A 13,758-nucleotide genomic window follows, 5' to 3' on the forward strand; every position below is an offset into this window, starting at 1 on the left:
TACATCAGAAAACAAATGTATTTAAAATTTTTTGTTAAGAGGAGAGGACTTGGTAGATGATTCAGTGAAGGCATTTGCTACACAAGCATAAATTCCCCATAAGCCACACAAAAGATGACACGGTAGCTCAACCATTTATAAACTTAGCACTTCTGTGGAGACGGGAAGTAGAGATGGGACAGTCGCTGGAAGCTCAATGACCAGTCAGCCTAGCGCACACACCTGAAGAGCAACAGAGCTCCTGTTCACCCACAAGATGAACAATGAAGGCTGATATTCAGTGTTGTCCTCTGACCTCCATATATGGACTCTGGCACCTTCACATGAACAATCAGCACACACGTGCACACAAATACACATGCACACAGAGAGCCACATAAAAGAATTTTAAGAGGAAAAAAATCACAATCAGAGGTACTAAACCTAACATATTTTTACATTAAAAAAAATCAATCTTTTCTTTAAATTCCTTTTTGACAGGCTCACACACAGAAACATACAATCCTTCTGCCTTCACCTCCTGGATACTAGAAATACAGGTGCATGTCACCAGCTAGGCTCAGAGGCTGTTTTGAGGAAAAAAGAGAAAGAAAAGTTTGGCTTCCTTTTCCAATGATTTTCTGGTATTATTAAGAGCACTTCCAGAGCTTTAATTTCTAGTGTGTATTAATTTTCCAGATCCTTCTTTTCTAGTGTGTTCTATCAGCAGAATTAATTTTTTTGAAGAATCCCTTGAATTCTATCATTCAAGGAAACAGGCCCACATTAAGTTCTGCACTAAAATGAACCTTGGAAGCTTTAAAAATACATCAAAGCTTTCTATCCCAAGACCTGGTGAACCAGTATCTCTAAGGCTAATGGCGGGAGGTTTTGTTTTTTTTTCCTTTTGTTTCTGTTTTGTTTTGTAAGCTATGATTCTGACAATGGTAAAAATATCCATTCTGTGTGTCACTGATTCAAAAGAGAGGTTATCAAAGTTGTAGCTTTTACAAACACATTTGCTTTTTGCAGTGATATTTGGGACAGTTCAGGAACAGAAATCATTACCATAAATCTATTATATAGAGAACGTATTTGGAAAAAAATTACTAAACTTTAAACCAAGAAAAATGCACATTATGCCTACCACTCAGCTACAAATCTAATGCATATGAGAAAACTCTGTTCCCGCTGCTGCTCCCAAAACTGATGTTCCAGGTCGGAGGATTAATAGAATTAGAACTGAATTGCCTAAAATTATATAATTAATTCTCCAGCTTCCATTAAAATAACTAATTTCCTCAGGTGTGTTAGCAAGTTACTTAACGAAGATCAATTATCCAAAGGAGCTGAGAAAACATGGATAGTCATTATCAGTAAAATAACTACTGTTACAGGCAATTAGGTGAGACTACTTGAACTTGAAACTTATTAAAATATTTTAACTAGGTATCTAAGGTATGCTGTCACCTGGGAGTCAGGTGCACCACACCTGACCCAGTATCCACCCAACACCCATCTGGACCTCACTACTCTGTTAATAATTGTTCCTGTCCTCAGTAATCACTGAGGCTACTTTACAGCATGCAAGATTTGATGATCTAGGCCGGGCGGTGGTGGCGCACGCCTTTAATCCCAGCACTCGGGAGGCAGAGCCAGGCGGATCTCTGTGAGTTCGAGGCCAGCCTGGGCTACCAAGTGAGTCCCAGGAAAGGCGCAAAGCTGCACAGAGAAACCCTGTCTCGAAAAACCAAAAAAAAAAAAAAAAAGATTTGATGATCTACTTTCCCTTCAATGGATGAATAAACTAGAGCTAAATTAAGGAAAAGAATAACCAGAAGAAAAAAACAACCATAAGCACGTTTGGAGAAAGTGCACTGTACTAATTCGCCTAACTGCGCGCGTGTGTGTGTGTGTGTGTGTGTGTGTGTGTGTGTGTGTGTGTGTGTGTGTGTTCATGTGTATGGCTCTTCGGCATCATGGCCTCCCACATGAACCCTGAGCATGTTGTATGACTTTTTGATCTTCCCTGTGGAGCAGTGGCAACATGACTCAAAAGAATTCATCTGGAGCCTACGAGAAAGAAATGCTTCCACTTCTGCTTCCTACAATGATGGTGAGAATTTGTCCAGGCTATTCCATGGAGAGATGTTAGAGATGCAATGCAAGAAAGCTTAATCAGGTAGCCCAGGATCCCTACACCAGCAACCCTGAGCAAATGTTCCACTTGACGACAAGCACACAAGAAAGCCCCACTGAGCTCAAGCCCAGCCTTGTGAAGATCAGTGGGATCCTTCCACCCCTACTTCTACCCCAAGATGAGTGTCATCTTAAGCATTATATTTGGGGAATACTTACAAATAGCAATAGCTAATGTCATTGTCTTCAGTGATTTATTGACCTGGGCCCTCTTCAAGAGCAGCAAATGCTCATAAGTGCTGAGATCTCTCTCTCCAGCCCCCATTTCAGTGGTATTGCTTTTTAAATTTATATTAGTCTCTGTGTGTGAGTATTTTGACTTCATGTGCATATGTTCACCACATGCATGCAGTACCCAAGGGAGACAAAGAGTGTGCCAGATTCCCTGGAACTGGAGTTACAGATGGTCATGAGCCACCATATAGGTGCTGAGACTAAACCCTGGTCCTCTGCAAGAGCAGCAAATGATCTTACCCAGTGAGCCAATTTCCAGCCCCTCTTTAAGTATTTTTAAAGATAAGAAAGCAAATATCTTCTATTATTGATCACCACAAGTACTGCTTCATTTATTTGTAAAACTGTGCTAAACTCCTTCTAAGTTTGAAGCCTTTAGTAAGTACTTTCTTACTTATGAAGCACATTTTCCTAAAAGTTATGAGGAATATTACAGTGGATTCAATTTTTATTCTAGCCTTAGGAATCTTATAATTTTTTTAGGAAAGTCAGTCCCCTCATTCATGTAATGATGATATAACATGGAGGAACTGTGTAAAAAGGATGCAAATGAAAATGCCAAGGGATCTTTTTATAATGTTCACAAACAACCAGAATCGGTTCAACCGAACAGCGAGTCCTGAGCTGTGGACCAAGAAATCCGCAAGTCTTCTTGGTTTGGTTTAAGTGTTCCACAGAAACATCACTGCAGGAGGAGACGTGAGCATTCGGCAACTTCATTAGAGATCTCTAACAAACAATTGTTCCCAGATTTTCACGTCCCTAATTTCATCTAAACTTTTGATTTAATGATATAACTTAAAAGTGAATTGACCTAATGAGACTTTCTGTTCTTTCCTCAATTGGAACTCATAAAATTGTCACTGTTCTGTGTTAATGACATAGCTTTACTCTTTCATTATCATGGATTCTTAAATCAGTTTGTTTCAAATCCTTTGATCCTGAAAATATTCAAATCAAATAGTAATATTTTTTAAAGCTGAAGTAATGTTATGCTAAAAGCTCATAATTCCCCATGCCTGTATACAGCCGGTTAATAAATAATCAATAAAAATAGCTATTCTAGGGCTGAGGAGATGGCTCAGTGAGCATGAGCATGAGAAGCCAAATTCAAATCCTCACTCTATGGCAAAATGTCAGACTTGACATCACACGCTTGTAAGCCCAGCACTGTGGTGCTGAGACAGGCCTGGGGACTCGCTATCCAGCTGGCCTCACCAATACAAGAAGATCCAAGTCTTATAAAATAAAGTGGAGAATCAACTGAAGAAGACATCCTGCTGTCAACACATGGTCTTCTCCACATCTGCACAAAGATAGCACCCACACACACACATGTACACAGACAAGTATACCTACACACACACACACACACACACACACACACTCCTGTTCTGAAAATACCTTCCTAAGATACCAGTCTTGAGACACGAAAACACTGGAAATGAACACCAGTTCAATTGAGAAATAAAGTCTCTTCGTAACAGAAAGCATGGTTCTGGAGGGGCAGGAAGAGATATCGCAAAGACAATGCACGGAGAAGAGCGATTGGTCCCCTCTGATGCACTGTGGCTTCTTTCCACCTCCAGCAGCTCCAATTCAGGAAATGTTGGATTTTCCTCAATTAGAGCTCATGTCCAAGTAGCCGTAATCAAACTCATAAATAAACTGAAGCTTTCCCATGAGAACAAACTGTCAAAACTATGTTATGTCCAGGCACAGAACTGAAGAGACTTGGTTTATAAATACTGTAGACATCTTTAAAGTTATCCCCTGTCTACAGAGCCACGGGTCATCTTTTAACAAGCATCCACTGGTATGACTTTCTGCTCCTGATTTTTACTTAAACAAAAGCCACAGAAGGCTAATTACTTAAAATGTAAGAATTTCAAAATGATGTGAGACCATTAAATAGATTATTCTACGTGAACAATCTTGATTTTCCTCATTTCAAACATTCCAGATCTTTGAAAAGCCATTTCTAAATCATACCAAACTCCCAAAATAACCTCCAGCATCATCAAGCTGTCTAGCCTGTGAAGCAAGATGTGTGCAGCTGAGTAAGAGACACTTTCCCATGCTTCAGTCTGCTCCTGGTTCTGGGCTCCATGGCTGAAATCATTCATTTTGAACTTCATTCCCATCGTGGTGTTATCTAGAATACTGCATGCAAACAACTTTCCTAAAAAGTGCTGGGTGAAAGTGAGTCCTTAGTATTAATATCAAGGCCTCTGATGAAGACAGCAATGCCAAATTAAAATACATAACCAAGTATAGTTGAAAATTGATGGTGACCACTTAAAAATGAGAGCAACTCCTATTATGACTCGGGAAATCAATAGGCACACTAGCGTCTGCTTACTTTTTAATGATAACCGTTGCCTGTCTTGCATTCAAATGTGTATGTTTTGCTTTGATTTTATAATTTGTAAACATTAAGGATCAATTTGTATTCATTCCTTGTCCTCTATATACAGTGACACTTAGCTAGCAGTGCTAACACCCTTGACCTACACAACAAAAAGATTAACTTTTAGTAAACATATCAGTTTTAGAATAGACTTATTTTGTTAGGTAGAATCATGCTCTACAGCAGCAGTTCTTAACCTGTGGGTCATGATCCCCTTGGCAAACCTTTATCTCTAAAAATATTTACATTATGATTCATAGCAGTAGCAAAATTACAGCTGTAAAGTAGTCACTTAAATAATTTTATGGTTGGGGGTCACCAGAACATGAGAAACTGTAATAAAGGATCACAGCGTTAGGAAGGCTGAGAATCACAACGCTATAGTGTTTTATACTTTAAATTCACTTCTCGGTGATGGAGAGATTTCTCAGGAGGTAAGTGCTTGCTACACACGTGTGAAGATCTGCATGTGGGCCCTGGCACCTGCATAAAAGCCAGTGTGGTGGCATATTCTTGTAACTACACTACTGGTGGGAAGAGACAGCATATCACAGGGGTTCCCTGAGCAGCAAGTCTAGTTAAAATGGTGAACACCAGGCTCAGTGAGAGACTCTGTCAAAATATATGATAGACAGCTATAAAGAAATACCTGAAGTCAACCTCTGGCTTCTATACACACACCATGTATGCCTAGGCAATCATATACACATGCATGCGCGCGCGCGCGCGCACACACACACACACACACACACACACACACACACACACACACACACACACACACATGTCTTTGTGTTGTAAGTATTTTCCATTTTAATATGGAAGGGTAAAAAAAAAAAAATAAAACCTAACTGTAACTGTTCTGTTCTTTATTTATCACCTATATAAAAAACAGCATTCACATGTTTGAGAACTCTAAAACTAAGTTTCCAATGACTCTCTCCCTTACAAATTCACATGCTCACTTTCTCTCTTGCTCTTGCTTTCCCAGTTTTTCAAGACAGGGACTCATACAATCACCATGCCTGGATGTCTCTTTCATAACTAACCAAATTTATAAACATATCTTGAGGGCAAAAACTGAAAAAAAAACATTTACAAATATAGAATTATATTATGTCTACATTATATTTTATATGTGATTCACATAGAGTCATATCCTTAAGAGAATATTGAATAAAAAGGATATTTTATGTATTTTACCATTTCATCAGTTGGCGTTAATACTTAATTTTTTTCTATGTAGTGTCCTTGTACTACAATGTATTTTTCTCAAAATCATGTATTTTGGGTATAAGGAAGGTACTCAAAAGAGATTTCAATTAAATAATACCCAAAACTTAAGTATTTATGGAATAAAAACATCCAATAATGCGACATAACTGCTTTAAATTTTCAAGTGAGTTTTTTTGTGTTTAACACTATTTGTCCAAGTTATTCTTAATTGTACCACAAGGAAATCTGCAGGAAATGCACCTACCTAAAAAATCAGAACAAGTGAGTTTTGTCTGGACACCTTGCCTAGAGAAAAAAACTACTGTAGTCTGGTACCCCTCTCTTATTAATGTTTACAAATCTGAAAGAATGGGTCGTCCTTATGTGTTGGCTTTGATAACGTTGTGTACTCTGAGCTGAAGCATGGGAATAAACAACAATGCTTGTACTCAACAAGACTTTTGGTATTAAATATATGGTAGATATTTCAAATTTATACATAACTTATTTTATAATATTCCTTTATAAACCATAAACCCCAGAACTTTCCCAATAGACCCGCAAACAAAATTAAGATCTTTTTATAGGTTTTCTCATTCCATCCTACTGCATTCGACATTTCTATGTGAACAGAACATGTCTGCCAAAAACACACTCAGAATTCCACTGTTAACAGATACTAGTAAAAATAAAACTTTTGAAAACACATAAAGAGAAGAAACAGCATGTCCTACAGGCTGGGAGTCTGGGAAGATCGCAACATGATTTTCATTAGTCTTTGGCCCTGGCATCACCGCCCTTCAGTGTCTCAGATCCCAGACGAATAGAGCAGTTCTCATTGCCAGGGCTGATGAAGAACTATTTGTGTAGTTTGATTTTGTTTATGACTTTCTTAACAGTACTTCCAATGGAAAATCCCTACAAAAATAACTTACCCATTTTTGAACTCTAAAAGAGGTTCAAAGGTTGTTGCTTCCAAACAACACAAACAATTAACCTATAAGAATCCTTACAGTTCACATTAACTATCCACTTCTAGGAACTACAATGGAAAAAATTCATATGCAATAAAATTTGGGGGATGTAGGAGAACTTGTGAAGTGAACCAGGAGGTGATCTTATAGCAAAAGCTATGCTTAAACTCTGCATGGCAATGACATTCAAAGAAGAAATAGTTTCACAATTGAAGCTTCTAGGGGAAACAGTTTTCCTGGTATCAGGGACTAAGGTTGGTTCATCACATGCACTAAAGAAAGCTAACTAAATAATATGAATTTGATAATATTGAAATATTTTCCGCAATTATTTTGCTGAAGTTACACAGGGTCTTTCATGTGATTGTCTTAAATTTTGTAATATTAAAATATAAATTGATGACTCTCAATAAAATGATAAATGAGGAAAAGATAAAAGTGTCAGGTATCAGTCCCCAGAGAAAATCCTTTTGCTAATACAGAAAGGTAACTTGAAAAGCCTACAGCCATGTGCGTGTATAAGGTCTCCCTTATTGATGGCTGGTTTTACATCTTGGATTTTAATGACCCATGTAACTTTCTTTTGTAAGTGCTGAGGGGCAGAAATTTGTGTTGTTGACTGGAAATACACAAATATCTGTTTTGTGATGGTGTTTCTTCCTGTAAAATTGTCATATGGAAATGTTTTCAGCAATTATTTTGCTGAAGTTATACAAGGGTTTTTCGTGTGATCATGTTGAATTTTGTAATATTAAAATATAAATTGATGAATCTCAATAAAATGATAAATGAGGAAGAGATAAAGTGTCAGATATCTGATCCCAGAGAAAAATGGGGTTTGTGATATTGATCTGTAATGTTTCTCTAGAACAAAAGAATTGCTGTTTCTCTGCATAAGCTTGAGTTATAAAGGGCACAGCTGTAACCACGATGTGTTTCCAGGAAACACCATTTACAAATGCTCGAGGATCAGCAGTCCCATTGATCCCAAAGATACACACACTATTCATGATTGAGATAATGCAAACTCCTGCCTTGATCATTAAAGGACTTTTGCTCTTGTTCTTTGCCTCATATAGCGTGGAGATGTACGTACGTATGCCTATTCCGAAGAAGTCCTTTATAAGAGGATTTGATACCCTTACTATGTGAAATACTTGGAGAATTCTCATTGTATGAAACCTATACATTCTTAGAAACAGGATCTAAATTATGTCATATTCTTCTTAATCCAGCCATAGGATGTCAGTATGCACCACGCATTACTCCAAAACTTGCTTATGTTTTCCACTTAATAAATTGTTTTTAGTTTCTTAAATTTACAGAAATCATGCTGATGCGAAACTGGCTTTAATTCAGTCTCAAAAGTGAATTTAAAATCATTTTTCTATTTTCTCTCTAAGATCATTTAAATGCCAGAATAATTTGCTCCTAACATCTGTCTCTCCCAGGTTCCTATTTCCTCCTGTAAGGCACTGCCCTCTGAGTGCCATGCTCACTAAGGTAGATACAAGATAATGTCTCCAGTGAATGCAAAGCCTGACAGAGAAGTACAGGTTAGTTGAATTAGAGCCATGAGTTTTACAGGAGAAACCATGTCTAGAGAAAGAAATTTGGAATTTCAGAATAAAAGTTCCAAGCCTTACCTGTCTTGCTAAAACTTTAAACAAATTATTTATAAGCAGCTAAGATACTATGCTCACAAAAGTTCTGTTAAATTTATGTGGTCCCATTAGCACATATGAAACAGATTTTCTTATCAAGTGGACAGATAACCAGAGGCAAACCCCTTGAGATGCAGAGAAACAGGCACAAGCACACCAAGAAAGAATGGTCTGGAAGAGATTGCTAAGAAGAGAAGTCAGGCCTGAAAAAAGATATTCCAGCAAGAGACTCTGGATAACTGAAGGATGTCCAAAGGGGCAAGGTACCAAGAGAAAGAGCATGCGATAAGGGCAAAATAGCAAAGATTAGAATTTGCCCCAGTTGCCAGCTTGCCTAAAAATACAAATAGCTATTAGGAAGTCATTGCCCAACTGTGCTTTCTCTGAGGAATTATGACTAATTACATGAATCCTTTAAGATCTGCGCCCGTCTCTCATCATCACCAAGTGTAGTAGAAGCAACCACAGGGCCCATGTGCCAGTTGATCAGTAAATCTCACCCCTACATCTAACCTTGACCAATTTCCTGTACTTTCTTTAAACAACTGCCAGCATGAAAGTATGGCCTCTTCATGGCAAACAGGGGGATTCACCCAGATCACCAGGAACATGAAGCAAATATCTAAAGTCACCATGGTTTTTTTTTTCTTCTAATTATTAGGGCAAAAACAATCTTACCTTTCACAAAAAGCCAGTTCTTTGTATTTAAATAATGTAATTGTAGGGAAGGCAAAGCCTAACAGCAATAGTGCCTGAGCATATAACTTAAGAGGAGTGAAGAGGATTTGACATAAAAGCCATCGGCCTCCATCCCCAAATACACAGAAGAGATGGCCAGGTGGGTCTGCCTCTGTCCAACACACCTAGCTTTCTGAACAAAAAGCAGATCCCTGTTCAAGCAGTTCTTGTAACTACCATGAACATAGAAGAAAATAGAGATTAATTATGTAGGGTTGGAAGACCTCCGAAGTAAATATCCATTTTGAGGATATTTTGGATTTTTGAATAGTTATTATGTCAGTTGCTTTGCAGTATTTACAGCCACACACTTAAGTAGATGTCAATTATACTTAAGTCCATGCATATTTACTTTCAAAATATTTTTAAACAGATTTATAGTAGAACTGTGTTAAGCATTACCAAAGTATACTATTTCTACTAATGAAACTGTAATAATATTTACTTAGTGTATAAAATGGCCACATTTTATGTAAATCCACTCTTTAAGAGCTACCCCTATTCAAGATAAAGTAACTATAGGAGTCCATTCCATAGATTTCTATTATTCTGAATTTTACCTAGATCAACAATCAATGGCTACAACTTGAGATTAACAAGTTAATTAATTAATATCTACTGTCATTAACATTTACTATTTTTGTATGCTTACAATATTTTGGGGGGGAGATAATAGAAAGTTGGCATTTGACGCCTTTGTTTTGAGAAGCAGAAATTGTTTATTTTTTATATTCTTAGAAATTATTCATTTTCAATACTAAATTCTAAACTTGCAACATATAACTAAACAATCAAGCTAAAAAAAATTAGAAACCAGTGCTCCCCCATACACCAAATAAACTATCATGCCCATAATTTCCTGGCCATACATACTTCAGCGCTCCTCTTTGCCCTGTTCTTTTCCTAACTGCTCACCTGACATTCCCAAAGGATCTAGAAAATGTACACTCCAGTCCAGTAGCTATCAAGTTCAAATTTATCTCAGAGCACATTACTTCAGGAAGACCTAGCATTCATAGCACAGAAACCCTGCCCTTGAGTGTAATCGGTTCAAAGAACCAAGCACAATATTTTCCAATTAGAAGAGTGTGCAGCAGCGCTCAGCAGCAGAGAGATTGCACAAGGTTTTAAAAGTTTTTCCAGAGCTATGTCACTCACGTGCTTGAATAGCTAAGATGTGTTTTAAAACACATTTTGAGGAGTTGATAAGAGCTTATGTGCCGAGCGAGCTTCAGAACACAGAACATAAAAGGATTTCTTTAGTATGCACGGAGTTAACCTCGAGGCGTTCTTCGTTGCTCGGCCGTACTTTAGTGCCACATTCCTCAGGTTGAAGATGGAGAGAAACCACCGTGCCTGGCAGCCCCAGAGCCACCTGGGATGCAGCATGACTTACCTAAAGATGGGTCTTTGGAGATGTTTCTTCCTGATTGTGACATACTCATCCATTTAAAGATGAAGTTTTAACTTCTTCCTGGAAAGCACTCCAGAAAATCCAGGGAGGGAACGTGGAAGCTTATCCTGAGCTATTGTGCTGCAAGGAGCCCAGAAGGAAAAAGCAGTTTCCTCTTTCTCTTTTTGGGTGCTGGGAGAAAACTTCCCTGTTCTCTGCCAGCCGGGCAGTGTGTCCATAGAGGCCACATAAGACAGGCACGTTGGGGCACTCCCCCACAGGGCAGGGTGTGCAAAACCCACCAAGAGTCACGTTGATACAGGCAAGAGAAACACACGGGACCCTCGGAAACAGAACAAAACAAACAGAAATCTTCCTACCCCAAGCGACACCCAGGTAGGAGTTCCCCCTAAGTTATTGCAGCCATGAGAACTCTCCTTCCACATGCTGGTCAAGCCGGCAAGGCTAAGTCCCTCCCTGTCTTTAAAACAGCTTGTTCTGAGGCTCAATTTTTTTTCTTCAAAATAAAAGTTGTGCAGCTGGCTAAGCAGTCCCAAGTGAATGCCCTCTGCAAGTCAGTCCTGTTAAAATAAGAACTGTATATGAATTCCTGGAGAACGATGGGCTGGAGTGGCCACAGCTGGCTTTGCTTCAAGAGATTATAATTATTTTACACTCTTGTTTTAATTCACGCTGGATGAAGTGTGGGGACGAGTCATCGTTTTGGACATGTACAACCTAATAACCTACACTGGGCTGAGGTTGAAGATGCCATTTCAGCTGATAGAAGTCCCTGTGTGTTGGCCAGAGTCCAGAAGTTAGAAAAACAAGCGTTGCTCAAGTCTGTTAGTAAAAATGTACCCTGATGCTTCTGTCCTCAAATGCAGTTTTCCAACTATGAAAATAACACTACCAAAACAAAAACAAAACACAAGCACATATACACACAAATACATAAATGCTGGTTATATAAATAAATAAACCAAAATAGTCTGGGTGCATAAGATCTTATAGTATAGTAAAATTTTAATTATGTAAAAATAGAAGGGAAGACAAGCAAACAGGAAAGAGGACTATGAACAAATGTGTGAGCATGAGAGAGCACACATTCTAGTTTTTCAAGGTAAGTTATTTTGGAGGCTTTCCTGAATTGTTTTTTAAGCTCCTCATGGTCCAGGACGAAGTCATTAAATTCCAGGACAGAGGTTCAGTATGTAATTAAATGAGCCATCTCAGAGCATGATTACAACATTTTAAAAATGCATGTCATAAAGAGGAAGGTGAGGAGTAGATATGGCTTTGGTTGAATGATCCATAAAAAGCCAGATCAAAAATCTCAAAGGTAGGGAACTGGTTGCAGTCATGTGTAAACGCTTCAGAGAAACAAGACCACCTTTTTCCATTTGTCACCAAAGGGAGAGGAGAGTTATAAGAACCACTGATTTTATCAAGAAGTTCTAAACCATACCAGGAAGGGCAAGTCAGGCTGAGAAAGCATTGAACCAAAAGTAAAATAAACGTGTACAAGTTCGGCTTCTGTCTTCCACTGACTACAGGACAAACTTCTTGCCTGTCTGGACCCCAGTTTCAGTGCTCGTAAAATGAAGTTATAATATTAATTGAATTCTGCAGTCCCTTTTGAGATTTTGTGCTTAACTTTCTTCTTGCAAATAAACTGTCATAGAAATTATGATGCCTTTATAAATTCTACATTAAAAAAGATAGTTTTATATTATGTAGCATATTAATGCACATATATTTGTAGAGAGACATCTAAATCAGTGTTTCCATCATTAGCAGTAACATGCAATCATGAACTCACATGACTTCTTACACAGCAATAAGCCAGATATGGAGACCATGTAAACCCAACCCCACAGGCAGACCTGTTCAATATACATTCTATTATAATCGTATGTGTTGACTTCCTTTGTCATATGGGAAAGTACATAAATAATCACACATTTTACATTTTTTTCCTAGAAGGAACTTTTGCATTTGTAGTGAGTGGCTCTCTGTCTCTACAATAATGGTTTACATCTATTATGATTAATATGATGTAAATATTCCATGAAAGAAATAATCCAAGAAAATAAGCCATATATTTCAAAACTTAATTCCATCTACCTTTCCACTGAAAAATGTAATATGAGTCTTGTGAGATGGCTTAGCAATTCAGAGCACTTACTGTTCTGCTAGGGGACCTGAGTTTGTTTACCAGTACCCACAACCACTGGAACTCTAGTTCCTGGGAAACTAGTGCCCTTGTAATGGCCTCCATGGACACCCACACACTGGTGCACATACATATATGCACCCATGCATACCTGCATGCACCCCAACACACATACAAATAAAAAATAAACCTTTTAAAATAATGTGAGATAATTTATTTTCATGACAATAAAAACACTCAGCACAATGACAATTAACATTTAGCCAAGTTCCTGCTAAAATCAACATAGTGTTTATTTCAAACTCAAGACTCCATTATCGACTGAAGAACTTAAAGTTTGTTTGAATGGATCACAGGAAAGCGATTACAACTTTCCTCGTGTTAAATTTATTTATTTTTTCATTTAAGTGATTAAGGGAGACAGGAGAGACTCACATTTATGTTAAGCACAATATTTAAGCCCAATCTTCATCCTCAAAAAGTAATGAGAATATGCCCATAAGCTAAACATTCTCTTAAAACAAGGGGAAAATGTGATTTTTTTTTATTTATACAGGGTTGTGTGTGTGTGTGTGTGTGTGTGTGTGTGTGTGTGTGTGTGTGTGTGTGTGTGTACACATTCATGGAAGTCAAAGAATAATATGCAGTAACTGATTTTCTCCTCCCACCAATGTGTATCCTGGGGCTTGAACTCTGGTCCTCAGGCTAGGCAGCAAGCATCTCTACCAGCTGAATCATCTCATTGGTCCCAAAGCATTTTTTTTCCACAAATACTT

General features: G+C 38.0%; 1 protein-coding gene across 7 annotated transcripts in view; it reads right to left on the bottom strand.

The window, feature by feature from the left end:
* Pde1a (phosphodiesterase 1A) overlaps positions 1-13,758 on the bottom strand; it is a 279,670-nt gene that overhangs the window by 184,687 nt on the left and 81,225 nt on the right. Inside the window, exon 1 of one of the 7 annotated variants that reach the window (XM_052726279.1) lies at positions 10,810-11,194. The exons of the other annotated variants lie outside the window; for them this stretch is intronic. Coding sequence (XP_052582239.1) covers positions 10,810-10,862 — 53 coding nt within the window. The 5' untranslated portion in view covers positions 10,863-11,194. Of the gene's footprint in view, positions 1-10,809; positions 11,195-13,758 lie in introns of those variants that run through there. 7 annotated transcript variants of the gene reach the window in all.

Source organism: Peromyscus californicus, unplaced genomic scaffold (assembly GCF_007827085.1).
Source record: "Peromyscus californicus insignis strain IS unplaced genomic scaffold, ASM782708v3 Scaffold_7__1_contigs__length_154581171, whole genome shotgun sequence".
NCBI classification, from domain to species: Eukaryota; Metazoa; Chordata; class Mammalia; order Rodentia; family Cricetidae; genus Peromyscus; species Peromyscus californicus.